General features: G+C 40.3%; 3 protein-coding genes across 3 annotated transcripts; 2 read left to right on the top strand and 1 right to left on the bottom strand.

The window, feature by feature from the left end:
- The first annotated feature begins 503 nt into the window (after positions 1-503).
- Positions 504-3,363, top strand: CALHM4 (calcium homeostasis modulator family member 4). Its single transcript, XM_066179355.1, has 2 exons — positions 504-1,263; positions 2,041-3,363. Exons 1-2 carry the CDS (start codon positions 706-708, stop codon positions 2,443-2,445), a joined length of 963 nt encoding a protein of 320 aa, XP_066035452.1. The 5' UTR covers positions 504-705; the 3' UTR covers positions 2,446-3,363.
- Positions 3,364-6,346: 2,983 nt separating this feature from the next.
- On the top strand, positions 6,347-17,196 carry RWDD1 (RWD domain containing 1). The gene is made up of 7 exons (XM_066179354.1): positions 6,347-6,479; positions 8,136-8,201; positions 9,410-9,540; positions 10,555-10,698; positions 11,697-11,829; positions 12,973-13,035; positions 14,770-17,196. Exons 1-7 carry the CDS (start codon positions 6,407-6,409, stop codon positions 14,880-14,882), a joined length of 723 nt encoding a protein of 240 aa, XP_066035451.1. The 5' UTR covers positions 6,347-6,406; the 3' UTR covers positions 14,883-17,196.
- Positions 17,197-18,375: 1,179 nt separating this feature from the next.
- Positions 18,376-27,511, bottom strand: ZUP1 (zinc finger containing ubiquitin peptidase 1). Its single transcript, XM_066179353.1, has 9 exons — positions 27,217-27,511; positions 25,596-25,712; positions 24,549-24,658; positions 23,614-23,782; positions 21,908-22,096; positions 21,426-21,594; positions 20,620-20,771; positions 20,078-20,298; positions 18,376-19,088 (listed from the first exon to the last, which is right to left on the bottom strand). Exons 1-9 carry the CDS (start codon positions 27,509-27,511, stop codon positions 19,041-19,043), a joined length of 1,470 nt encoding a protein of 489 aa, XP_066035450.1. The 3' UTR covers positions 18,376-19,040.
- Between the last annotated feature and the right edge of the window lie 83 nt (positions 27,512-27,594).

Below are 27,594 nucleotides of genomic sequence, written 5' to 3'. Positions count from 1 at the left end.
CACCTACTGGTGAAACAGTAAAATCCTCATCATCAAGCAGCTAACTACTTCTCAGACTCCAGTGTTTGGACAATGAATTGCCCCAGAACTGACATCAAATGCAAACAGCACTGGGACTCCAAACATTGTGCAATTTATGGAATATTTTGTAAATTTATTTTAAAGTGGAAGCAATAATATTTTTTAAAATCAGTCCATTTACTAAGGATTTGCTCAGATGATCTTTTATGAAAGCTGGAAGGCTCCTTTTTTTTTTTTTTTTCCTGGTTTCATGTCATATTTCTGCTAATTACTGTCGATTAGCAAACAGCTTGGCAATTAGCCCTGACAGGTTAGGCATCAGTTTGATAGCATTGCATGTCATCCAAAAGGTAGGGGGAATTTATTGTTAATTTCACATAATTAGCAAGGGGCTAGCAGAGCTCACAACAGCCTAAAAGCTCAATTTTCCAGAACAGCTGAGATAAATTACTGAATCAATTAAAACACATCAGTGGATGTCTGCAAGCATACTTAAAGCTGGCAAACAAGCCACTGAAAATTAGTGGGAGGAGAAAGACTACCAGGGGTTTTTTTGCTGTTGTTTGGTGGTATTCTTGTCAAGCTGTTGGTGTTTTTTCTGCTCTGCCATTAATGCTAGTTAAATATAACTAAAAGCTAGTGCTGACTTAAATCAAAAGAAGCTGGTAACAAACAGGATCTAAAATGACTTTTCTTCCAAAGTGGTTAACCTTTCTAAAAGGCAAAGAGGTCATTATTGCCAATGCAATAATTGCGATATTGACAATTGGTGGACAGCAACTTTTCTCTTTTTTCACATTCAGCTGTCCCTGTCATGTTGGACAGAATCTTATCTATGGGCTGGCTTTCCTAGGAGTGCCTGCACTGATCCTTCTGATTGTTGGCTATGCCCTGAACAACCAGACTTGGAGGCTGGTTATGGGCAAGAGGCCTCATTTTGAGAGGGTGACTTCATCAAACAGGTTGCTGAAATGCAAACTGGTCTGCTTTGTCTTGTGCAGCATCACTGGGAGGGCACTGGTTGCTCCAGTCACGTGGCTTGCAGTCACCCTGATAAATGGCTCATATTATATCTGTGCTGTGAGTGAGTATGTCCCTGAGTATTACTATGGAGCTGCTCCTAATGTTACTGCCAGTGAACGCAGTAGGATATTGGCTACGTTTCCCTGCAGTCAGCTGGTTCCTCCAGAGCTGACCCGGGCAAGAGATGAAGTGATTCTCCTCCTCCGATACCAGTCACAAGTGAGTAACTCCTGTTGCTTCTGTTGCCTGTAAACCTGATGGTGAGAGGTAAGGCTAATTCAGCAGGGATAAAACAAGACTAGTGTCCTTTGTCTTGAGTCCTAAATCTCTGTGTGTTTTGAAGCCTATTCTTTTTTTTTAACTGGAACTGAACTTTAGGTGTATAAATTACTACATCTGCTTGTCCCATTTGTTACCTGCTACCTGAGGACACATTCTTCCTTGTGTAGTATCCTGAAAAATAATATCAAGTAAGATAAATGGAAGTTCAAGAGCCAGGGAAGGTATGAAGTTTCTTCATTAAAGTAGAAGTGTGACCAAGAGGCCCAGGCTGTGAGAGTTTCATGTGAACCCATGTAAAATCTTGAGTTTTATATCAGACTTAATGCTAAGAGTTTGCATAGTGGGTAAATAATAGGGGAAGCATTAAGTTATCACTACAGAGAAAGCTGTTTTTAAACAGGCTATAAACTAACATAATCTAGGATCTGGATGGCCTATCTTATAACAATAATAGCTGAGAAAGTAATATTCTTAAAACTGCACAAAATAGAACTTTTTTGAAAGGAACAAGTGATTTTACTTCATATCTGCCTCTAGCAGGCATGGACTGGGTTTGGTGTTAACAGATGCTTCCCAGGCTTATACCTTGCTAATGCTTTTATTTAGGAAGAGCAAGTAAAGATAATCTTATGGATTTTCTGGTGCTTAAAAGTTATCATTGTGAGTATTTTCAGCTCTAACAGTTTGGTTTTTTTTTTCTTTTGTTTTGGTAAGGTGGCTGGCTGGCTTCTGATTGCTGTGGTAGTCATCACTGTGTTCCTTTCTTACTGCCTGGCAGGCTGTTTCTCCCCACTCAGCTTTCTACATTTCAGATACTGGAGCAGCTATGTCCACAACGAGCAGGAGCTCTTTGATGAGGCCACAGAGCAGCATTCCAGGCTTTATGCCATGCAGCATGTAAGGAAGTTCTTTGGCTTTGTCCCAGGAAGTGAGAATGTAAAAGAAATTCGCATCCCATCTCTCAGAGAGTGGCAGGCCATTTCTGGACTGGCCTTTCTAAAACGAGTAGATGAGGAGCACTATGATTACAGCCTCCTCCATGACTGGGCACTCAAGGAGCGTGCAAGTGGAAAGTATCTGAGGATTGATGAAGAACCTGGGATCATAACACAGCTCTGAAGATCCATGCCCCCACAATACTTTGCAGAAAAGCAGGAATCTTTCTAACTCTGTATCAGTCCTGAGCTGTCCTGGAACTTTCCAACACAGTATTACATTGATGTATAAATTATGTGAGCAAGTGCGTCTTGTTAATGTAGTCCTTTAACACCTGCTTACAGATGCTTTTACTGATGGCATTTTGAGTCCTGTGGGATGTTGTGATCTATGCCTAGATTAGGGTGGGCCATTTCAAGCTTCAGCCCTCTGCTTTCTAATAGTTGTGATGAAAGGATAAGTATGTACTGAGAAAGTTATTTACAAATGCTTTTTCTTTCCATTAAAAGGATCTTTAAGAGGTAGACCTTGATTGGATCCTATGAATTGGTCCATCCTGTATAGAGCAAGGGCAGCTATCCAGCTTTTCCTTGGTGACACCTAGCAGAAATTACTTATTTCTCCTCTTCCACTATTTTTTTTTGTATTTATAAGTAATCTACACTGAGCTAACTAACAGTTAAGTTACAGTCTGGGGCTACAGTAGCATGTAGGAAACATATGGGGAAACTTTATCATCAAAGGCTGGGTTTAGATAGAGTGATGAGAGAACCTCGAATTCCGATAAGGAGATAAATTCCCACTGAGGCACATGGTGGAGGTGTGTAACACATGGCAACTGTATGAACACGTGATATATGGCAAATTGAGTTGAAATGTATTCTGGCTGAAAGCAATAGCAAGGTCAGTCTCCTATTTGGAAATACTTCAATGTCTCCCAGATGTTTGTGTGCTTGCTAACTGTACAAATATAAAGTGAGGATGGGAAAAATCTCAGTCTGTGAAGTAGGGTTTGCTTTGCCTCTGTAAACTCGTAATTTAAACATGTACTGGGCCCATGAATATTACCGTAATTAAAAACTACTGAATTCTGTGAAAGAAGGCTTAATGATGTTTTTGTGTTAAGTCAGTTTGGTATGATGTGATATTATTCATCTCCTCTCTAACCTTCTGTGCAGCTGTTTCTAACTCTAAGAGGGAGGGAAATGCATGCCATAATTTTTTTAATGCTTCCTGTATTGCCTTGTGGTGTACACAAGGCAATGTAGCTCCAAAGCTACATGATGCACTATAGGATGCTATATGCTACTAATAAATGACCCCAGGACCTTGAAGTGGAAAAATCAAATTATTTAGTACATTTTACTAGAAAATGCAGGAGCCAGAATTGCTCTGTCATTCCCCTCCTCATCTGGATAGGGGAGAGAGAATATAAGGAAAGGCTCATGGGTTCAGATAAGGACAAGGAGAGATCACTCAGCAATTACTGTCAAGGGCAAAACAGACTCCAGTCAGAGAAATTATTTTATTACCAATGAAATCAGAGTGGGATAATGAGAATTAAACCTAAATCCTAAAGTACCTTCCCCACCACCTTCCTTCTTCCTGGGCTCAATTCCACTCACAAATTTTCTACCTCTTCCCCTCCAGGTGCAGGGGGTTGAATGAACAGGGGTTGCAGTCAGTTCATCACACTGTCCCTGCTGCTCCTTCCTCCCTGGAGAGATGGCTCCTCACACTCTCCCCATGCTCTAGCATGGGGTACTTCCTCCCAGGAGACAGTCCTCCACTGGCTTCTTCAGTGTTGGTCCTTTACAGAAGCTGCAGCTCTTCATTAACTGCTCCAGTGTGGGTCCCTTCCACGGGGTGCAGCCCTCCAGGAACCACCTGTTCCAGGGCAGGTCCCCTGCAGGGTCACAAATCCTGCCAGCAAACCTGTTGCAGTGTGGGCTCCTCTCTCCACAGGTCTTGCCAAGAATGCCCCAGGACAGGCCCCCGGTGGGGTCACAGCCTCCTACAGGCAGCCACCTGCTCTGGTGTGGGTTCCTCCATGGGCTGCAGGTGGATCTGTTTCACCAGGAACTTTCATGGGCTGCACAGGCACAGTTACCTCACCATGTTCTGCACCAGGGGCTGCAGGGGAATCTCTGCTCTAGCACCTGGAGCACCTGCTTTCCCTCCTTCCTCACTGAGCTTAGTGTCTGCAGAGCTGTTCCTCTCACTCCTCACTCTGGCTGCAATTTCTGTTGCTCTGGGTCTATCTCTCCCTTCTTAAATCTGTTATCCCAGAGGTGCTGCCACCATTGCTGATGGTGCTCAGCCTTGCCTGGTGGGTCTATCTTGGAGCTGGCTGGCATCAGCTCTGTGGGATACAGGGGAAGCTTCTGGCAGCTTCTCACAAGGGCACCCCTGTAGTCCCCCTGCTACCAAAATGTGGCCATGCAAATCCAATAAAAGACAATGGAACTGCATTGTCTAAGTGAACTCCTAAGAAAAAAAAGTACCTCTGGTAGTAAACACAACTTCTGATTTAATTTTAAAAATATTGTTGTTTTTTTTTTTTTTTTTTTTAAATTTAAGATGGACCACTGTACTCTGGAACACATGCAACTGATTTGTGTATCTGAAGGTTTTGATAGAAAACCTCTGTGCTGACGTCTGGATCCAAATGACAAAAACCTGCTGTCTTTAGCCCATGTGAATTCTTTCCACTTCTATTGTTTTACAATACTACTATATAATGATGTAATATTTGCAGTTACAAGTAAGCTGTAAAATTCTTTTTATTTCTTGCTCACCTAATTTTTGATTTAGGCTTCGTGGTTTCTGATTTTGTCCTGATTACTATTTGCCCTGTATTCTTCAAAATAGTATGTAATTTAAAATACTGAGTGGAAATACTATCTGTCACTGTGAAGTCAGCCTCCCAATATACTAACAAACTATCACCTTGTTAGCATATATTAATCCATAGTACTACAGCCATGGTTTTTTAACTGATTTTGTGTATTTCCCTTTACTCCTCGGCTCTTTGAAACATATCATGGATTGGTAGTGAAGGCATAGCTTTCAAATTAATTCATGGTTACAGACAAATGTATGAGTTGGTAGAGATTAACAGTCAAACTGTGCCTGCTAAAATAGTTATCTTACCCAAGAATCCACTTAGAATTCCAGTTTGCTCACTTGAAAATTCTCTTTGTGTCATGGTAAAAGTTTTCTGGAAACCCTGGGCTTATAAAATGTATCTGCGGGAAAAATTGCCAGCTATGGGGCCAGAAACTTGATGCACCTTTAAATTACTCTGTGTACCACGTACCCATCAGGGTCTGCTGTTGTTTAACCCTCGACAGTGTTAAATTCATCCTGGCAGGTAACCCCAAAGCATGGCATCTCCCAGTATTGTCAGCCTTGGCGACTCCTGTTCTGCACACACATCATGGTGATGCCACCGGTGTGACGGGACTCCTGAGAACACGGTGAACGTTTCCTGGGAAGTCTGCAGGTGCTCTTTAACTTCAAGCTGCAAATCACCACCTGCATCAAAGAAACTTCCAGTTTCTGGCAGAAATGGCATTCAGCCGCCTTCAGGGTACCCTTATGCAATACCTAGAGCATCGGGTTTGAATCCCCTTCAGTTTGCTGATCCCTGTAAATTTTCAAGGGAAGAACGTCCAAGAGCGAATCACACCGGTCTGTGTAACACAGGGACTGCGGAGCTCAGCTCTGCCGAGGCCGCCGCTCCCGGAGGGGCGGGCAAGCGGCACGGGCGATGCCAGCAGGATCCCTCCTGCACTCCAGGTACGCTCCGTCCTGCCCGCAGCCGGGCGCCAGGCAGCGACTGCTGGGACTGACTGAGCACCGGGCACCGCAAGTCTGAAGGCGACCGAGGAGCAGCCAAACCAGCTGCCCGTGCGCAGCCTCCCCCTCTCCCCCTCCGTCCGTCCCTCCCTCCGTGGGTGCAGCCCAGCCCGGCCCGGCCCGGCCCAGCCCAGGGGCCGCATTCCCGCCTACCGCGAGCGCGAGGCATGCTAGGAAGGGCCGGGACGGCGCCGGGACGACGCAGGCGCGGGCGGCGGCGGGCGGGGGTGGTGGCGGCGGTGTCGCGGTGCGGGCGGCCCATGGCCGTGGGCGGTGGGCCACGATGACCGACTACAGCGAGGAGCAGCGCAACGAGCTGGAGGCGCTGGAGTCCATCTACCCGGACTCGTTCACGGGTGCGGGGCCGCGCTGGCAGCCGGCGTGCGGGGGGAGGAGCGGGAGGCCGCGCCGGGGCTGCCGCGGGTCCCGCGGGGCTCCGAGCGGCGCGGCTCGGCTGGGTGCTCGGGGTGTTGGTTCGCTTTCCCTGGCCGGGAGAAGCAGAGCGCTTGATGGCCCTCGTGGCCCGGCCCGTGGGCGCTGCCGCGGTTAGTGCTGTGGCACTGCAGCCAGCCCGGCGTGGGTAGCCCGGTCCCCTGTGCTGGAGGGATGTTCTTCGGGAAAGCCTTTCAAAAGATGCGGCCCTAGGTGGGAATCGCGGAATTGGTTTGTGTCCCGATTGTTTTTTCTTTCCGGTAACAAGCTGGTCGCGATCGCTGGCACGGGATGTTTTGGGGTGGTTAAAGGTGCTGTTTCCTCCGTAAATGTGTCGCCCCTACCTGCCTTACTCCATTGCAGGTGAAAAAAAGGCAAACTTTAATTCCCTGGTGCAGCATGTTATATTGCTGAAACTTTCGTGTTGTGGATACATTGGTTCGTCAGTTTTTTTCAGGATTTTCAATTTACTGTCAAACAATCAAGAGTATCTACCATGCCAGCTAATCCAATATGATTTTTGGCATTCCGTATCCAAAGAATATTAACAGTGTAAAAATCGGGCATTTTCTGTTTCCTTCCTGCACAATATCTACTCTGCCTAGAGTTCCACAGCATCTTACTTGGCAGTAACTTCACCACACAAGCATTTGCCCAATACAATTGCCTATTGCTTCAATCGGAAAATCTTTTCAGGTCTTCACTTTTATGTTAAAGATTACTTTAAGGTGTGTGAATTGATCTCTGGTAGCTAGGGGAGCTGGATATCTGATATGGAAATCACATTCTTTCATACAGCCTCTATTCTGATACTTACTCAGAGTTATTGTTCATTCATGTAATGCTTTTATGCCCAAGGGAAGAGAAGGGAATAAAGATCATAGTAGTACATTAGCTATTGGGCAAAACTCAGTTGATAGTTCAAGAGCATGTACACTAATTTGGGCATAGGTCGTAACAGTGATGCAGAGCAGTCCTTACATGAGGATGTGGTCTGCAGCCCACAATTGCGCAATGAGGTTTTTAGCCCGTGAAACACAGGTCACAGCTTTTGCTGTGTTGTCTTGTCTTCTAGCTGCCTGATTCACACATTTTCATTCCAGTACATTGCTTGGTTAGTAGCATTTCCTGCATTAAGCTGTTGTAAATATTGGTGCAGGCATACTGTAAAAATAGTCCAGGGTCAAGAGTGCACTGGATGCTCATCAGACACATTTAGTGCAGTAAAGCAAATTAGCTTTGGTAGCTTTCTGCATGCAGGCAGTGCATTACCAGAGGTTGTTTAATTCGATTTGCACTTTTTGGAACAGTGACACTTCCAGAAGAGAAAGTTTTCCAAAAGTGGAAGCCTTTGGTGTTGCTTGATGATGGATGGTCTCATTCGAAGACCATTCCAGGCATCACATTATATGGAAAATAGCTTTTAATTGAAAAGTATTACATTAATAAGTTAAAAAGGCCTTAACACTGTATCAAGAGCTTACTTTCTTCATAAGTCCTTGAGAAGTTCAGTTTCAGTGATGTGAAGAAGTAATTGATTTAAAGACTCTCCCTGACTCTTGCTTTTTTCCTTTGGACAGTATTGTCAGAAAAGCCAACAACTTTCACAATCACTGTGACATCTGAAGCTGGAGAAAATGATGAAAGTAAGTTGATCATGTTTTACTGAGAAACTTCTCCTATATATGTTTAATTCTATTACCAGCAGCTATGTATATCTCCACTTAGATCCTTGTAGGGGCCTGATACAGCAAACATTCCGTAGCAAATATAGTTCAAGGATTTGGGTGATCCTTGATTAGTTTGCAGAAATGTTATGCTCTCACTGTAGGACTGCTTTCTGCTGAATCTCAAAGGCTTTGTAGTGTAGCTTCAAAAGGTATGGGTCATCACCATCCTTGCAGTGGCTTACGAACATGTGAGGGGAATTTTGTTGTGGCCGTTGTGTGTGTGCCAGCTACGTGGGAGAGTTCAATCTGTGTGCTGTGGATGTGCAGCCCTTAAAGAACAGTTCCAGAGCAGAAGGCTATGGGTCCCAAGTCCCTGTGTATTTGTTAAGTACCAGCAATTGCGTGGGCATGTTCTAAGCAAGCCTTACTCCAAACAAGTTTGAAAGCTGCCATTATGGATACTATAACAGAAGGAACAAACTGATGCTGTCTTACTTAGTTTTAAAGGAGGAAGTTCTGCATAGAGCAGGTGACTGTGTTGAACAGGCTGCTGTCATGCTGAGAACTGTGAGTCTGGAACTGAAGGAAAGCTTCTCCCTGGTGTTCTGGGAGGATGTGTAAAAGGAACTTAATTCTCTTTTGCCTTGTTTCCATGTTACCCTGACTCTGGGCAGCTTCAGATGGGATGCATTTTTCTTAGGCAGTTCTCTGCTTAATAACTTCTACTGGACATAGTGTGTTTGTCCACAGTGTGGATGGATCCCTGGAATGCTGATACTTGAACTAGGCACACAGAATCTGAGGTGTTAATATGCTGAGATTTTCTCTAGTTCTGTTACTACGACTCGTGCTGTTTTCCAGCTTTAAATAGAATATGAGAGAGATTACTGCTCTAGTACCTGTCGTATCACAGAAGGTTTTTCAGTCTTCCTAAAGACCTTTCAGACATTAGTAGGTTTTAATACTTCGTGCAAGTGTAAACTTTATCATCTTAATTTCTTTGAACTCTTAGGTTATGTTTAAATCTGTTCGTATTGTTTTAACATCTGTGTAAGAAGACTGTTCCTTAAAGGCAAGAATATTTTATATTCTATAATCTTTAGACTCTTGGTGCAGTAGAAAGACATACCATTGAAGTTATACAGAGTTATCACCATAAGAATATGTGTTTCTTTATCTTGTAGCTGTCCAAACAACCCTTAAATTTACCTATAGAGAAAAATACCCTGATGAAACTCCACTATATGAAATTGTCTCACAGGAGAATCTTGACGATAATGATGTCATGGACATAATAAAACTGCTAGAGCAGCAGGTAAGGAAAATGGAATATCTCAGTACAGCTTGACACCACTTCACACTTTGGCTGGAATTTCTCTCTTAAATCAGTTGGTTTCGGAGGTTATCTGCTGTTGGTCTGAAACGTGTTCCATACTATAGGGACTTACTTTGAGGTTTGAGTTTGGTGAATGACACCATTGAGGTAAGATATAGGGCTAATTCAGTGTGTGCAATAATGGAGTATAATGAAATGGAAGCGCACTAAAGCTTCCCCTCTTTTCCACATCTAGCTTAAGGTGAATTTATTTAACTGTGTGTGTGTGTATATATATTTATATACTGCTTGTGAAAATAAGGCACCTCAGTTTCATTTGGAAATACTAAAAATGCCACATTGATTCTAGATTCTTTTTGATAACATAACTGTTTGGGGGTGGGGTGGATCTCATCAACCTTTGGGATCAGTGAGAGTGGATTGTAAAGGAAAGAAGGAAGCACTTCTTCGGTTTCAGGAATTTCTGACAAGTCCTCACTGCCTTAAAATTGCCATAATATGTTTAGTGGGTATTTTCTTTCATTTTTAGTTTACTTCATCTAACCTTCTTCCCTCAGCTGATGTTTTTTGGTTTTCCTGGGAAATTGTCTCACTTCAAAGGAGCGTGTAATAGAATTAAGGAATAAACTGTTCCAGGAGAGGAAAGGTTCTGAGTGACTTGTCTCTTATGATTTATGATACTCAGATTTTAGAGTTGTGTTTCTGCTGTAGGTTTTGTTTTATTCATGAAAAAGCCTTTCAGAAGATGTCTATAATATGTTAATAACCTGAACACAAACATTCATCTTTGTGTTTGGCTGCACACCCATTTGGGGATAACTAGCTGGATAACTGGCTGGTTAAATTTGAATTTTACAGCAAGCTTTTGAGACTGGTGCAGAATGTGTCAGCTGTGCCCTCTGCATTTGCACAACATCCTGCTTTCTATAAACATATTTATGCATTCAGATTCTTCTGTTTGAAGTTGCCTTCTTGCCTTCTTTTGTGTTGTAGGCAGAAGAAAATTTAGGAATGGTAATGATCTTCACTCTAGTCTCAGCTGTACAGGAGAAATTAAATGAAATAGTGGATCAAATAAAAACACGAAGAGAAGAAGAGAAGAAACAGAAGGAAAGAGAAGCAGAAGAAGAAGAGAAAGTATGTAAAATAATGTTTTAAATGAAAAAGACTTTCTGCATCTTTAAAATGCATTGGTTTGATGCAGGAGCAGTTCTCAGTTGCAGTGGAAAAGGAACAGCTATCCTAAGGATGACTTAATTGAAACTTAAGAAGATTGTTTAATGAACTTAAGTGATCTTTTTGTCCGCTTTTGTCTTAAGCAGTCTTTTTTTTGGAGTCTAACTGCATGTTCACAGTCCTTTCTAGCATTATTTCCTAAGGCAGGGATTTTTCCCAAATGGAATGAGATTTGTTGTAGACAGTTTTTTGCTGGAAGAAGAGGGAGCAAGAAGGAATGGGGAGCAAAAAAGTCTAGAATATATCATGCTGCACATGGGCTCCGTGGTTTGAGGAAGGCTGTCTTCCTTGGTAGACTGAGTGGATAGGGTGGAAGCAGTGGGACCAATCTTCAAGACTGGTTTGCCCTCCTGTAGAATAGTTTTACGATTTGTGGATTGTGCTGTGAGTCCAGCTAATGAGTCTTCACTCACTTCCTGAGAAATCGCTGGAGGGTGATGGTACTTGGACGGTTCTGTATTTCTGAAAACTGGCAAAGAAATACGTGAGAAAAAACAACCTTTTTTTTTTCTGTTTCAGCGATATAAAATGATTAATGTATTTTAATGGGCAATATTTCCGTGTAAATTGCACTTAGGAGTTGATAAGAAGTGCTGCCTACTTATAAATAACCTATATTAGTGGGGAGTTATGAACTTGTGCACTCTAAGTCCAAAAGGAGTATGCAGAGTTCTTCCATGAGAGTTACCACCTCAGTATAGTTCTTTGAGGGGAGATTCCCATGACAAAAACCACAAGAATGTGTTCTTTATGTGTTCTCAGGATTAGGATTAATTTTTCGGAATATGCCACAGCAAGCAGTGCATCTGGAGTGTTGTAATTTAAATAATTCAGAGAATGCTTATCTTCACCTGTAACTTTGCAAGTTGTGTTTGCAGCCTTGTTTTCTATTCTTCCAGCAACGTTTTCATGGCACTCCTGTTACCATTGAGAATTTCCTTAACTGGAAAGCCAAGTTTGATGCAGAGCTTCTAGAAATAAAAAGGAAAAAGATGAAAGAAGAAGAACAAGCAGGCAAAAATAAGCTAAGCGGTATGTTTCAATACTAGTCGTGAAATTTCTACAATAGTACCAGCCTATAATGAGAAGTCTAAAAGTAACTTTTACACAGATGATAGGTTTTGTTGGCATCCTGCTCCATAGTCTGCGTGGCTTTGCTTTGAACTAAGTTCTCCTGTGATGCTGTATCTACTTTTGACCAGATTACCTGAAAAAACATAACCAATGTGGTCATGCTCTATCACAGTTCTGTTTTCTCCTCACTTCTGGCTTGTTTTGATGAGATTTGGCAGAGATGGAAATTTTAATGGTATTAAGTTTCGTAAAAAGCTGTACGAGACAGGGGACACGCTTGATTCCTCTCTGAAGGGTGTGCATCTGGGAATCTGCAAAGATGAGATAACAGAAATCAGGCTTTTAGTTTTTCCATTCTTTAAACTATTGTTAGTATGTGGTTTTACTACGCGTTGGTAGTCTGTTTTCTTCTATACAAATGTAGTTTATAGAAGCTTCCTTTTACAAAACCAAAACCAGGCTTATTCTTGGATGTCATTAGTGTAATTCCAATGTTGCCATGGACACCAACCAATCTTGTTTATGGAAGCTTGCATGAGCAATGTAGATGGAAGACAGGTGATTTATATGGAAAGAGTCCTGAGCTTTTCTTCTTGTCCCTCCCAGTCAGAAACGCTTCATTCTTCTGTGATGTTGCCTTCCCAGCTGTGTATGTGTGTAGGAGCTGGTGATTTGTGTAGGTCCAAGTTGCTTTTTGATTGGGAGAATATATGAAAAAAGGTGGAGGAGTCAGCTGATTTCCTTCCCAGTTCCCACAGAGGATTTCTTGTGGAATGCAAGGTGAAAACTAAAGCAATAAGGACTGAATAGAGGCTGTGGGGTGTAAATTTTTCTGCCCCCCTTTATTAAGGTCTTAATAACGTTACAGTGACCCATTTCACATGTAAGAGGAGGAAGCTTGCTGGTGTATATGAATCCTGGATGAATTAAAAAGAAACAGAATGAGGCACTTACAGAAATGAGCAGTTAAAAACACAAAAGACTGCTAGAACTGGTTGATTTGAAAAGACTAAAATACATATGATGACTGTTGTTGCCTTAGGTTGATAGTTACTTCAGAACTGTACTTGCATATATATGGTTTTTAAATTTTCTTTCTAGGTAAACAGTTATTTGAAATGGATCACAACCTTGACACCTCTGACATCCAGTTCTTGGAGGAAGGTAAATTTCTATTTGATTCCACTACTGAACAGCAGGGGCTTAAAATAGGTCAAAATTCTTTAGCAAAATCTGTGTTATATTTCTAACTTAACATCTTACATCAGAATCACTTTTACATTGGAAGAACTTTCTGAGAAGTACTGATTTGCAGAATGAACAGAAGTAATTTTAACTTTTCTCAAAACCAAAACCTTTCCAAGATGAAAAAGTGTATTTATTTGTGGCCTTGTGCTTGAGTTGATCTTATTTACATTGCTTCTACTTAAATGATTGGTCTGGGAGCAAAACCAAAAAAAAAAGAAAAGCAACAAGAAAATAAAAAACCCGAACTCAACCCTGATTTTTTTTAAAATTTTTTTTTTAACCCCTGATTTCAAGCACAGGTCTTGAACTTCTGTCACCTTTTCTCTGAACCTCAACACCAATCGTAAACATCCTGTGGGTCAAAATAAATGTTATTTGCTTCTGTGCACCCCAGTTCTTTTTTCATGATTTCTGCAGATGTGCAGAAACGTTACCTAAAATACTGACCTGGTGCCAGATGAAAATTTTGTAAGCCTGTGCCAGAAAAATATCAAACTTGGAAAACCAGTAGGAGATAAACCATATAAAAGCATATATACTCACAGTAACATACCTATTTAATTTGCTGTAGCACTTTTTAGTATTCTAGTTTAAAATACCTGAGTTTTGAGGTAAGACAGTTCTTTAATATAGCTGCATTATCTACTGGTATCACAAAACACAGGCAGAAGGCAGTCAAGATTCTTCTCTGCAAGTTAACTATTAAAAAGTTTATGAATGTCAGTGAGTATAGATATGAAATGATAGTAATGGGCAAGTTCAGTTTCTTTTACAGGGATTAATTTAATCTTGTCTTCTTACAAAGCACCTAAAAGGAGGATGGTTTGTTGATGGCACATTTGGCTGCCTCAGGGGAGGAGCAGACCTCTACCTGGGCTCTGTGTCCAGATGATTTGGGATTAATGCATTAATTTGTAATCCTGTTGCTGCTGGTGATTAAAAACTCCCATTCTTATTGCTGCTTGCATTCTATCAGAGATGCAAAAGATTACTAAGTCTGTTTTAATATTACAGTAGCATGTATTACTAATTTTGAGAGGATAATGACATTATCTTGTATAGGTGCCTTCAAGTCCAGTGAAGTAAGGGAAACTTTATTTGGTGACCAGAAGATGTCACTGTTGATACATAAAAACAAAATAGGAGTCCTCGAGTTTTATCCTTAGGTCAACACCATCTCTTTCAGAAGAAAACGTGAAAGTAGCCAAAGCTTCATCTTGCTTGTAAAATTTAAATTTGAAAGCAGATATATGTATGTCAGCCTATCGTGTGTAAGGAATTTTTTATGAGATCTGTTCATTTATCTCACTAGGATAGTAGTAACTATTCCAGCTATGAGGTCCTGAGCTCCTGCTTTGGCTGTCCTGAGGAGAATCTGTACTTTTGGCAGATGTAAATGTAATTTCATGTCCCCAGTGAATTCTGAGGTTCTGTGGGACATTTGACTGGGCTTTGATACAAAGAAAAAAAAACTGCTGTAAAAAGATAAAATGTGGCCTTTACTTTTTCATATCTATTTGATGTATAAAAAGCCAAGTAAGTTAGCAGCTACCTACATTGAAGAACTAATGCAAAAAAATCTTGTATGTTTTGTTGTTGTTAATGTTTCCCTTGTTGCATGGAAATAAAGTATCTTTCTATTCCTTACAGCTGGAAACAATGTGGAGGTTGATGAATCTTTATTCCAAGAAATGGATGATTTAGAACTGGAGGATGAAGAGGATGACCCTGACTACAACCCTGTTAATTTAGATAGTGATTAGACTTATTTGAACTGATTCTGTCATCAGTACGGACATATTTAAGGAGAGAGGGGCACACAGGAAAGCCACAGCATCTGTGGTTTTAGTAATGTGTATTGTTTTTCTTTTTTCTTAATTTTTTTTCCAGAGAAAAAAAACAACCTATTTTAAATCCAGGAGAATGGTCTTCTGATGACTTTGACTATAAATAAATTTACTTTATTATTTCAAATGAAAAATTTGAGAAATACTGTCTGAAAATGCTTTTCTATTTTCCCTAATTTGTTTTCCCTCCCTACTTCTGTAATTGTCCTTTGAAGAGATGTGGCAACATGCAAGATGGAAAGATGTTACAGCAAGCACTAAGCACACCTGCATCTGAATGCTGAACAGCTGTTCTGCTGTCTTCCACCTGGGATATACATGGGCAGCTTTGGTGAATAAAAGGGATCACATACTATGCAGTTTTTTTGTTTTTTTGTTTTTTTTTGTTTCTTCCTCCTGTGGAGTTTTTTAATAATTCAAGTCAGTTCTGGTGCCCCAATTTATCAGCTGTAGATAGACAGCACTAGTCACCTTTGTTGTATAGCCTTATTAAAGTCTAGTGGAAACCATTTCCATACAATTAGAGTGAATTTTTTTGCCATAGTCATGAATATTTTCAAAGTGGCGAGTTCAGGTCAGTAGGGGAAAAAAATCAGAATGTGAAGTTCTCTTGAAGTTTGGTTGACTTGTTGAGAGAGGGTTTGGGTTTTTTAGAATGTGTGCCTCAATGAACTAATATGAAAAATCCTTAGGAAGATTAGTTTGCCTTTGGCAGCAAACTGTATGGAAACAGTATGAGTGCAGTGCACATTGTAGCAGCAGGGTTTATAGAGTGCTCTCCAGGTTTGAATGTAACTGGTGTAGTTTTAGAAGCATTGTGTTGGCAGCCTGTGAAGGTTAGCACAGAATGCAGTAAAGCTACACATCAACTTGGGGATGTTGCCCATCCTTCAGAGTTGTTTCTGGAGCTAACAGCTGGCAGACTCCTCCCTTACCACCTCCAAAAACCCCAAACACTGCAATAACTACAGTGTTTAAATATGCTGTGTTTGAAACTGCAGCGCTAGGAGGATGATGGTGCCAAAAGATAGCTTTTCAAATAGAGAGACAGGCACCTCCATGATTAAACACTGTGTGCTGAATTTTAAACACTGTTAAGTAGACTGCCTTAACTGTGCCAGCTTCAATCTTTGAAGAGGGTTGCACTAAAGTATCACATTGCTTAGAGGAATAATGAATTTATGAATTTTAGTATTTGAAAATTCCATATTCAAGATGAGAAGTTTAATTATGGAAATAATGGTTATAAGATTCTCTATTCATATCACTTCAGAACATCTGTTTATGATGACCTCCTTTAGCCTGTTTTTTTTTCCTTTTTTTTCATTCAAGGTGAATGAATTTCTAGTAGGTAGAAATAAGTGTTCAAGTACCCTGTAAATACTTTTATAAATTAACCATGTGCCTTTGTTCCTACTGTTGTCCCTTTGTTCTTTTTAATTTTGGCTACTAAGAACTCTAGGTAATTATCTAGATATCAATGATAATGTTTTATGTTTCAAAGCAATAAGCAGGATCTGTGCTCCAACAGAGTTACCAGATACATTTTAAAAATTGTGAGCTAATGTGATATTAAATCTTGTCTTTTCCAAAGATACAGTTGGATTGAAAGCTTCGTAGTTACTACATCCAGCTTCCTGTGTAATTGCTAGGATGCTTTAAAATGATCTTGAGCACTGAACTTATTTTATTTCTGGTATGTCTCAGCTGCATAAAACCCCATTTAATTCCTTAGGCTGCTTTCCATTTCCAGCTGTGTACGTTTAAAACGTGTTTTTTTCATAAAAGGAGTGAATTGGAGCTCTCTACATTTGGTTCAAATCCAAGAATCCTGTGTAGTCTGTGCAAATGTGGTTAATCTGAAAATTTTCCAAGTGATCACTGATCAGTCATCTACATATGAAAGGAAGTTTCTCATGAATTGTATTTCTAGAATAATGAAATTTTCTAGTCTGTTTTCACACTAACATATTTATTGGTTTTCATGCAGAGAACGTATTGCTTAAAAATGTTAAAATTATGTAAAACAAGTTAAAATGTGAAAATGTGTTTTTGCTGTTATAATTCAAAGCAGAGAAAATAATAAGGGTTGAAGTGACAAAAAAATTGCATAAAGTCTGTACCTCCAGGTCTTTGGAAGAAGTTTTAGTGACTCAGTCTGAACAGCAGATTTGTTTAGCTTTGTTAGCAGTTAACACCGTGAAATAAAAGGGAATTTGACTGAGAGTAAGCTTGGCTCTGTGTGTGTTAGTTTGTTGAAATAAACAGATAAGGCGTTTTTTTTGCTGGAAAAAGTTTAGCTGGGATAATTAAATTTGCTTATGTACTTTGGATTAGATTGAAAACTAATTCTTATGAATTGAATAAAATCCCATTTATAAACTTCGACAAAGTTACAGTAATTTAAAATCCTGGTGCTGACAACCTTTCTTGTATGTTGTTTTTATCTGCCTCAGCCCAAAGCATACACTGTAATGCATGGAGGCAAGTGAGTTGCAACACCGCACCTTGACCAGGTGAATTTAGTTTTGAACAGGCTGAGTGTTTTGAATAGTTGGTGCCAGAGCTCTGTTAAAAGTCGGAGGATGGTGCCTACCACATCAAGATGCTGTGGGTAAAATCTCAAGCATGCTGCAGAGCCTAGGATTTTGCATCCAAATTATGATTGCATTATTGGCATTTCTCCTTTTCTTTCCTTCCTTCCGTTTGACCCCTGCCTCACAGACCAGGGCTAATAAGGGAGCTGATAATCTCCCAATTCCCAGAAACTCTCTTCCCTTGTCTGAGCCCCTCTAGTGTCCTAACTATTTAAACCTTTCACAGCTTATAGGCCACTTCTACATAACTACTGAAATCAATGCATTATTGTAACTATTTTTTTAATTTCATGCGTATTTCAGAAAAATCAGTGATTTATGGATTGTAGTATCTGTACATGTTCACATTTCACTGCTTCCAAAAATGACAAGTTCTTATTGCCAGAGCATGTGAAACATGAGAGAAAGATATTACTGGTAAAGCTCTTACACCTGTATTTAGGTGTCAGCATTGAAGGGAGTCTAAATGAAAGGGATTTCCATTTACAATGGCTGGATCCATGACACAGCTGATAAAGGAAAAACACCCTGCGCTACCTGCAACACACTCCACCATCCCTCCCAGCCTCCAGCTCCCCTCCTGGAGGGGCAGGCCTCTTCATTCAACATTCAACCAGAGCAGCACATCCTAGGTACAGTAAAGTGCCTCAAACACCCAGGATACTTGTTTCCACAGACAGCTCCAGTCTCCTAAAAGGAATTAACCGTGCACAACAGAGACAGTAGTCAAAAGGCAGTGTCCTTTTGGGATATAAATTATAAAACACACAAAAAATAGAAATTTAAGAAAGAAGGATGAAGTGAAGACGGAATAAACACTTAAAAAATATATTAATTTTATTTATTCATGGTACAAAAGGAGTATTTTCTTCCACTACCCCAAAGGACTGTCTTGCACAGCACCTAAAGCACACACACTCTGTTTTGGACACTGCTTTCTAAGACCTCTTAGCCAATGCCAACACTGATCCACCTCCTAAGCACATGTCTTTAAGTGATACATCTAGAGAAGCCAGCTAATTGAAAAGAAGTTTACTAGTAATCCCTGGTGGAAGAGACTGAATCGTGAAGAAATAGAGGACTGGTCATAGTGGCAGCATAAACACATTTACAGAGGTAAACCATGACCAGAACTCCAATTATTGAAGTAGCTGCATAAGTATCTTTATCCACTGCTCATTAACAACAGTGCATAATTTGCTACAAGACAGTAGTTGTTGCCAATTCTAAGCAACTAAGAAAATAACACATTTTCCAGTAAGACAAGGACCGCAGTACTTGAGAGTTACATTTATATCAGGATGCCAGAGTTTTGACTGAACACAAAACCTACAGGTTTACTCCAGTGTTGTGCTTCCCCACAACTCCCAAGAATTTATGGGGACATAGTTTAAGTAAAAATTGAGTTAGGGTCACGGTTCAGAATTTTAATGTTTTGCACCCAGCAAGTTCCAGAAGCAGGCTACAAAGGTATCCTTTAAGGAATCTTCTGTGATGTTAAGACCTGAGAAGCACGGCAGCGAGCCTAAAAATAGGCGGGGAGAGAGGAAAAGAAAATATTTCAATGAACAAAACCAGCATTTTAAAGAGCTTCTTCTAAATTAGTAGTTTAGTAATTTTAACGAGTGTTAGGGGTTACATTTCATCTTAATTAAATGGGAGCTTCCAAGACAACACACTAAACAACTGATATTTTTAAATACGTATCATTTTTTTGAAAAGAAGAAGTGGCAAACCAAAACCAAATGAACATCACCACCCTTCGCAAATCCCAAATGTGTCCTGGATTTTAAGGCTTTTTCCAGTAGGAGGAGAGGATGGCCGTTTCACTGATATTTCTGATGTTCAGAGCCAGAAAACACTTAAGACAATATCTCATTTCAACATACACATTAAATATACTTGAGCAAGTGATTCAGTTGCCAGTTATTTCATAGTTTAAATAAAAGTGTGTCCTGAAGCTTGAACATGCTGAACAGTGCTGATAAGACACCACAGAATTGGAACATGGGTCCTAAGAATCAATTTGTTAGTGTAGGAAAGAAAAAGCTTAAGAAACAAAAGCCATATTTGACAATCTGCTGAAAACTTCTAAGGTCTTAAAAAAGGTAAAATGCCCCAAAGCCAAACACACAATAGGATTTATAGAATTTTCAACAGCTTGAACCTCTGAACATAACTTTACATTATGAGTGTTTTTAAGTAACTTACATGCTGACGGTCAGTTATTTAGAAAACATTGTAAGAAAATAGAAAGTTTAAAAAAGCCTAATTTACATCTGAAAACAGCTGAAAGCTTCATACAAGACTTAGAAGTTGTCAGTTGCATCAACTTGGCATCAATTTATATGCAAAATGTTTTTGATTTTTTATATAAGCAGAAAGCACGAGAGAAAACGATCAAGGAAAGTGAAAAGATGCAAAAAATCCACCATGCAACCATATATGCATATGCATTCAAAGAAGAGATGCAGATGGTCTTAAATTTTCACAAACAGAAACTGAGATACTTACAGCTTTCTCTTCCAAAGAGAGCACCCCATCTACAGCCACTATCTGGTATTGCTTTTCTTTTAGGCTACCCACAAATTTCCGAAGTAGTTTGAGACCAGTTCCATCACTGTTTTGTTTCAGCAGTTTCTGCATTTGTTGGAAAGAACATCCCGGGTCAAACAGTAGCAAACACAAGCTTTTGTTCTTCTTCTCCTCTATTCCAACAACAGTACGACTGTGACCTAATATCAAAATAAGAATTCCAGTAGTTTAGAAACACATAAATCCCATTTACTACCTTGTAACGTACGACTGATTTTCAGATCAAGGAAGGCATTACTCGAAATTTAAGAAGATAGTTAAAAGAGTACATGTCAAAAAGTTGAGATCCCAGTCACATTCAGCTCTTCCATCCAATAAAAATACAAGCTTTAATGTTGCTCTTATTAAATAGGAAAATTAGTGGAAATAAAACCACGCCTTCATTTCAATGGACTAAAAAATGCTGCTCTGAACTGCAGTACAGAGAAGAGTAAAAGAAACCAGCATATTGTGACACTGACCTTGATGTTGTAAGTAGATAGGTGGTTTGGAAGTACACACCACTTTTGCACCACCTTCATTATCTGTAGAATAGTAATGCAAAATCCACTCAAACAAGCGAGGGTGTGTACCCACAGGGCCAGAGGGTTTGTGAAAGTCAATGATTTGGCACCTATAAAACATTGAGAATTAAAACAACAATAAAATTTCAAGCAAGTTGCTTGTTAAAACAAGTTTTTCACCTCTGAGTCCCTGCCTCCTGCACCCAGCAGTCCTTACTACTTTCTTATTTTTTAGTACAGGAGTAAGGGACACATAATTACAAAGCAATTAAACATATACTGTCCCACACTATGTGAAAAATCTATTACATAAGAAAGGAGTGCTCCACTCTGTTCAGTCTAACAAGAACTTGTGAAACTTGCAAAAATTATTATTACTTTTTTTTTGTATGTGATGCATGTACACTAGAGAATCCAATTAAAAACCATAGAAAATAGCTGAAATTCAGATTCTTCTTGAGAAGAAACTTTCAGAGAAATTAACTTTTTAATCAATGCTTAATTTATGCATACGTGGCATAATTCTGCATCAAGTCTCAATGATCTAAGCAGTTACTCAGTTTATGTACCTCTTATAAGTAGTTACACGTATCTGTAAGTAGTTACACAGCTTCATGCTGCATTAAATCAGATCTGTTTATATATGGTCAAATTTAGTCATTAAAGTGGCTTTGTCATCACACAGTTGGGAATTCTAACCTTTAAAGGTACAGCACTTAAATCAGCAGTTAAAAATAACAACCACAACAAAAATCAATATTTACTTTATCCTGAGACTGGTTAACAGTGAATAAATTTCACATGCTCCTATCCATGCTTTGGAACCATGTAATCTGTTGTTGAAGTGAGATGCCCCATGAGGATCAAAACCTTCTCTCCAGGCATCTTCAATCATGGACTGAATCTTTGGGATACTAGGAATTAGTGTAGTATCTGGAACAGAAAAGCTTTTGAATTGTTGTTACAGTGACTGACATAGTCTATTAATTAAAAATATTCAGCTTCTTTTATAACAGGCAGTTGATGTCGCAAAGATGCACCAAAAAAAACTAAAGGTAAAACTTCAACCATATCATTTCTTGCCAGTATTCACCTCTGGCTCTTTCACAGTAATTTCTAGTGGCATAAAAACCATTTAATAGGTATCATTGACCTTGTAAAACTTGCTGTGTAAATGAAAAGGCAAAACATCACTCAGCAGGTTGTCATCCAAGGTACGTGGAACAAACAGCATTTTGTTTAGTACCTCTCAGGCAGTCATTGTAGGAGCTGTTTTGCAGCAGTGAGGAAAGGAGCATTTGGAAATTCCTGTAACCACAACCCCAGCCCCTGTCGCCCAAAGATGAGTGGAAGTGATCTACTCCCGCTGAAAGCCACACACGCCTCACATCTTTGTTTTCATTCTGATAGTACTTGCACAATGCTTCAATGATTCCTAAAGGAAGACAAAATATGAAGTTTACCTGTAAAATGAACTACTAAATTTACAAGATTCTTTCCCCAACTTGGAACAGACACAGATTAATACAAGTTATTTTAAAACTTCCTTACATTTAAAGCCCAAATCACAAAGGCAGTAGTTATTGCCCCTGTTTAATTTCAATGGTCTTTGACGAATTTATGTGCTATGAAGCTTTCAAATCTAAATCTATTTTTTCACTGTTGCTACATGACGATTATTTTAAATTAAACAGTTTGGACTAAATTATAAACTGTGATAGTCAAAGGAACTATTACAATGATATAGAAAAAGTATGTCACCAATAAAGCATTCCTATGCCCCTGCCACCTCCAGCACAACATCATCTTAAAAACACAGAAATACTTATGCATACTATGTAAGCCTTTTACTCCCTCCCAGCTTATTTTTCCTGAAGAAACTAAGAGGGGGAAAAAAAACAACAACAACAAAAAAATGACAGAAATGGCACAGAACTCGAGAATTATTGTAAATATTTTAAAATAATCCTCCTGCAGGATATTCCAAGTTCTCCTTTGTTACATGAAAGAATATGCTTGGGAATGCTCTCTCCAATTCATATATGTAAACCCTCAAAGCCCTTTTATCGCCATGCTGTTGTGAAGAGAATTATTCCATAGTCACCACAAATTATTTTCTAAGAACCTCTCTAAAATCTAAATAATTACCAAGAATTAAAACTTTAATTGTGTTATTTCCACGCTATCCATTTGACAGAAGAAATTTTATTTTACCTGTCAAGAACCAAGTGGATACTTTGTAAGCCAGAACCATTAGCAATAGGCTTAAAGACCTTTCAATTTTGTTCTTGGAAAGTAAAGACAAGGGAGCCTTTTGAAAGGGACACAGAGACCCATCTGCCCCATGTTTCTGACCGACTATAAAACATTTAAAAGGAGATGTATCAAGTAGATATCTACTCCTCCCAGTCCTCTCTTGGGCTTTGTAATCAGGTGAACACTGTGCTTACCTGCTCACACAATATAACAATTAACAGAAACACAAGACAAAAAGCTGCTGTAAATTTGAACAGCTACACTGGATTAGGAACCAATGAGTACTAAGCAGTAAACAAGCACAGAGTCAAGGGCAACCAGCTCGTAATAACACATCTGCATCTTCTGTTACATACAATACATGTATTTGTGCCCTTAACCAGACAACTTGGTTCCAAGTTCAGAAAAACAAAAACAAAAACAAACAAACCAAAACGAAACAAACAAACAAAACCACCAAAAAAACCGCAAAAAACCTGTCTGCAAGTTAGAAGGCAGATTAAAAATATATCAACATTTAATTTCTATGTTACTTTAGGACTACAACAATTTGGATTGATCTACAAAGTAATGTTAAGAACTAGGGCATGACCAACACTAAACAATGAATTATATGTTTTGTTTAAGACTGATTTGGTCACCACAAGCTAAGGTCTAGAAAGTACAGTTTTAGTCGCATAATATCAGCATCTTTACCTGATGTCTTTGTTTTTCCATCATCTATACCAGAAGCCAAACTTTCCATCATGTCAGCTTTTCTCTTATGATATTCAAAGGGCAGCATCCTTCCTCTATCAACTTCTCTTTCCATATTCTTTAGAAATTGCTGCTTGAAGCCACCAGAATTATCCAAGCCATACTGTCTCTGTTAGGCATGGAATGTGCATTTTTAAAATTCATTTTTTAAAATTCATTTTTAAAATTCATCTTTTGTCCATGCAGTTTCTCAAAATCACTATCAGTAACTTTGAAAAATTGTGAGACATAAAAACTTCAGCATTACAATCATTTTAGAGCTGAAGACCAAGCTTCATTCCCAAACATGAATGTGGGACTAGGAAAACCACACCTGGAAGAGCAGACACATCCCCCTGCTCCCTCTTGGCAGAGCCATTGGCACAGAGGCAGTCTGGCAAGGAGGTAGTGAGAGTGGGAAGTGAGTTACCAGGGCTGTGAGATGGGAGGCAGAGGGAAGCAGGACCTGGGACAAGTGATGGTATTCCAGTAAAGGACAGACCGGATGCTCAGAGCCTTTGGCATTCTGGCAGGGAATATGCTCCAGGCTGCACTGCAAGGCAGAGCACTAGAGCTGGCTGAAGCACAGGCAGCAGGTGCGCTGGGAGAGTAGAACAGCAAGCACAGGGAGCAGCCAGCCCCATCCTGAGCCAGCAGCACTCAAAGCTGTAAAGCCAAGTAGCTCAAGGCTGCCATGTCCAGTGCTCTGCCAGGATCAGCACTGCCAAGAGACTGAATTTGCTTCCAACCCATCCCTGCACCATTACCTCAGCACAGACTGTGTGGCTTGCACCATCCAACATGGTAAGGCCATTCCAGGACATTACAATTCCAAGATACTCAGCTTCTAAAGGAACAACTGGTTTTAAGTTTACCATTTAGAAACATGAGTGTACCTGCAGATTTTTAAATTCTTCCCTCTCTCGCTTCTCTTCTTCTGATCTCTGCCGTTCATCTTCTTCAGTTTGGAGCTGCTGAGCCAGTTCTAGATCTCTAATGTTTCCACCTACCTCAGAACAACATTCCAAAGTGAGGGGACTTGGTCAGGAGATTAGTAATGCTTTGAGGGATCATTTGTTTAATTTTTAGAGATTCCCTTCTAAGTTGACACACGTAAACACAATAGGGCATTAACTTTAAGAGATGCACCCCCATTATTTTGAGCTATTAGCAACGAACGCTGAACAGGACTGACTGCATTCAGTCTACCAGGACTCAGACTCCTGACTCGGACAAACTTTATGCAGTTACTGGAGCAATTACTTGGCAAATAATGCATGTACCTGTACCACTGAGAAGACAGCTTTTGTTTACTGTGTTTCACTTCACTGTTAGCAAGAAGTCACAGCTCCTTTAATGCCACTTATTAGCACCTAAGACCATTGCTAGCAGTCTCATAAGGAAGTGACAAAAATTTACATTTGGGAACTGAATAGGGAATCTCTGAGATTCTGTTAGCCATGTCAGAAAATAAAATCAAGGTAGATTTTTTACTTTAACACCATAATTAATGAATCAGCAAAGTATCTGCAGATATGCATTGAGAAAAAAATGAAGTTTTCATAAGCTATAAACTCTCAACTCATCACAGTGGAACATGCCACTGTAAACTCCATTTATGTAAACCTTCTACAGAGCTAGAAAAACAAATGTATCATACTACTGTCTTTTAAACTTTTTTTTTCTTTAAGTTTTTCTTTTGGCTAGCATGCAGTTTGTTTACTTAGCAACCATGCATAGACAAAGATTTCTTTATTAGCATGGTAGTTAAGTAGAGCACTTGGGCAAGTGATAGGACCTTAGTTAACTTCATTGTGCATGTGACCAAGTTCCCTTTAAATACAGAAATATTTGTTTTAAATCTTATGTGAGATTCTACACTACAACATGCAAATATTTGCAAACCCTTTCAAGCATTACCAAGCCTGTACCCTTTCACATACCTTCTGAAAAGTTATGTTCCTCTAAGTGTAAATCCACATGTTCTTCAAGAATCTGAATGTTTGTACAGGTAAGACTACACATAGGACATTCATATAGCTGTTCATCATTTCCTGTGTCTGAAAAAGAAATGCACTTTCTTGATAAAGAATCATCTTTTTTTTTTTTTTGCTAGAATCATCCCCTAATTGCTATACAATCTAAGACAAACACACAGTAATGAAATTCGTGTTGCCACTGAAATTCCCCAGTGAAAGGCAGCGAATTCTACACAGCTGTTACTCTCTTCATCACTTAAGAATTTGTACCTAAATACATGAAAATTTTAAGACATATTTTCCTTCTTTTAATTTAAGTTCTGCCCCATTTAACTTGGAGATCAAAATTTACTATGATAATATTTGTATCAAGAAATGCTTAGTCTGAAATATCAAACCATTAATACAAAGATGTGTTCTGCTAACAGAAAAAATTAACATTCCTGTAATAATAGAGCAGTTGTTGGGCTGAAAGACTAAAAAGCGCTATCATTCTTATTTTGTTGGTCTTCCTGCATCTCCTGAAATAAATGCTCTTTCTGCAGATTTAGGATTATTATTGAGGGTACCACATAGCATAAGTAAAGCTCAAAAGGATTTCTGGAGATCATCTAGTCCCTGGTAGAATGGTCACATTAAATAGGTTAAGTTACACACAGCTTTTCCCAGTCATCTTTTTGACTAATTTCAAGTATAGATTCTTCACAAAATACCTTCACAAACTCCCCAGAGGAACATATTCTAGTGGTTAAACACAGTAAAAAGAAGTGCTCTTGCAAATAAACAGCATTCCTCATATTTTGACTTGTGCCCACTGCCTGTTGTTAGGTCACTGGGAGCCACAGACAAGTGCCCGACTCCATCTCTACTGCTCTCCTCGAGTCCCCAGATTTTACCTGCACCTTCCTCGGTTCGCAGAACACAAGAACTGATATCCTGTGTTAGCAGTTGCTGGAAGGCATTTGTCCCAGCCAAATGTTCATGACTGGCTGGAGGAAAACTTGGCGTATAATCATTTAAACTCACCAATAGCATTGAATTAAACACTGCTAAAGATCGTTTTCTGAAACGTGCTAAATCCATAAAAAACCAAAACACCTTAATACAACGATTTTTAAAGCAGAAACTGGCATGCAGGCAAGTAAATTATTCAAGCTCTGCATTATTTGCATACATGGAAGTAAAATGTTATTCAGTGCTACGACCTGGGGATGGGGTGGGTGTGTTCTTGGGGTTTTCTCTTGTTAAGAAAAACATTTTAATCACAGACCATGCAGTGTGGTTGACTGCACGGGCACATTTTGCACTCTAAACAACATTTATCTAGTCGGCATATGCAGCTTTTTACGTCACAGATACCAGTCTTCTAAGGGTATTTCGCGCTACCAGAGATGCCACCTTTAAGTTTCTGAAACAACTACCAGCATCTCGGCCAGTTAGTCAAAATAAAATTCTGATCACGCCTAGAATAGTACATAACTACTTCCTCTGCTACAACTTTATCCCCGGGCCGGTTCTCCGCTGCCAGCCCCGATCCCCGCGGAGAAATCCCTCCCTCCTTCCCTCCCTTCCCGCCGCCGCTCACCCGTGCCCGGGGCGCCCAGCAGGTGCCCGTGCCGCGCCCTGACGTGCTCCTCCAGCTCCCGCCCGGCCGCCTCCCCACAGAACGGGCACTGGGGCGGTGCCCCGGGGCGGCGGGAGCCCGGCGGGCCCGGCTCCGGCTGGGCCGTCTCCATGTGCCGCCGGAGCTCGTCGCAGCCCGCGGCGGGGGCCCGGGGCGGGCTGCGGGGCTGGCGGCGGCACAGGGACGGGCGCCGCAGGTGCCGCCTGGCCGCGGCCTCGGAGGGCAGCGCCTGCCCGCACACGTCGCACAGCACCATGGCAGCTGCAGCGGCGCCGCTGAGCCGCTTCCCGCCCGGCGCCAACCGCGCGCGCTTCCCGCTGCGACGCGCCGGTCCCCGGT

This window comes from Chamaea fasciata, unplaced genomic scaffold (genome assembly GCF_029207755.1).
Source record: "Chamaea fasciata isolate MVZ Bird 193981 ecotype frontalis unplaced genomic scaffold, bChaFas1.0.hap1 SCAF_3, whole genome shotgun sequence".
NCBI lineage: Eukaryota > Metazoa > Chordata > Aves > Passeriformes > Sylviidae > Chamaea > Chamaea fasciata.
The sequence above is the reverse complement of the archived record's forward strand: the minus strand, read 5'-3'. Positions and strand labels throughout refer to the sequence as shown.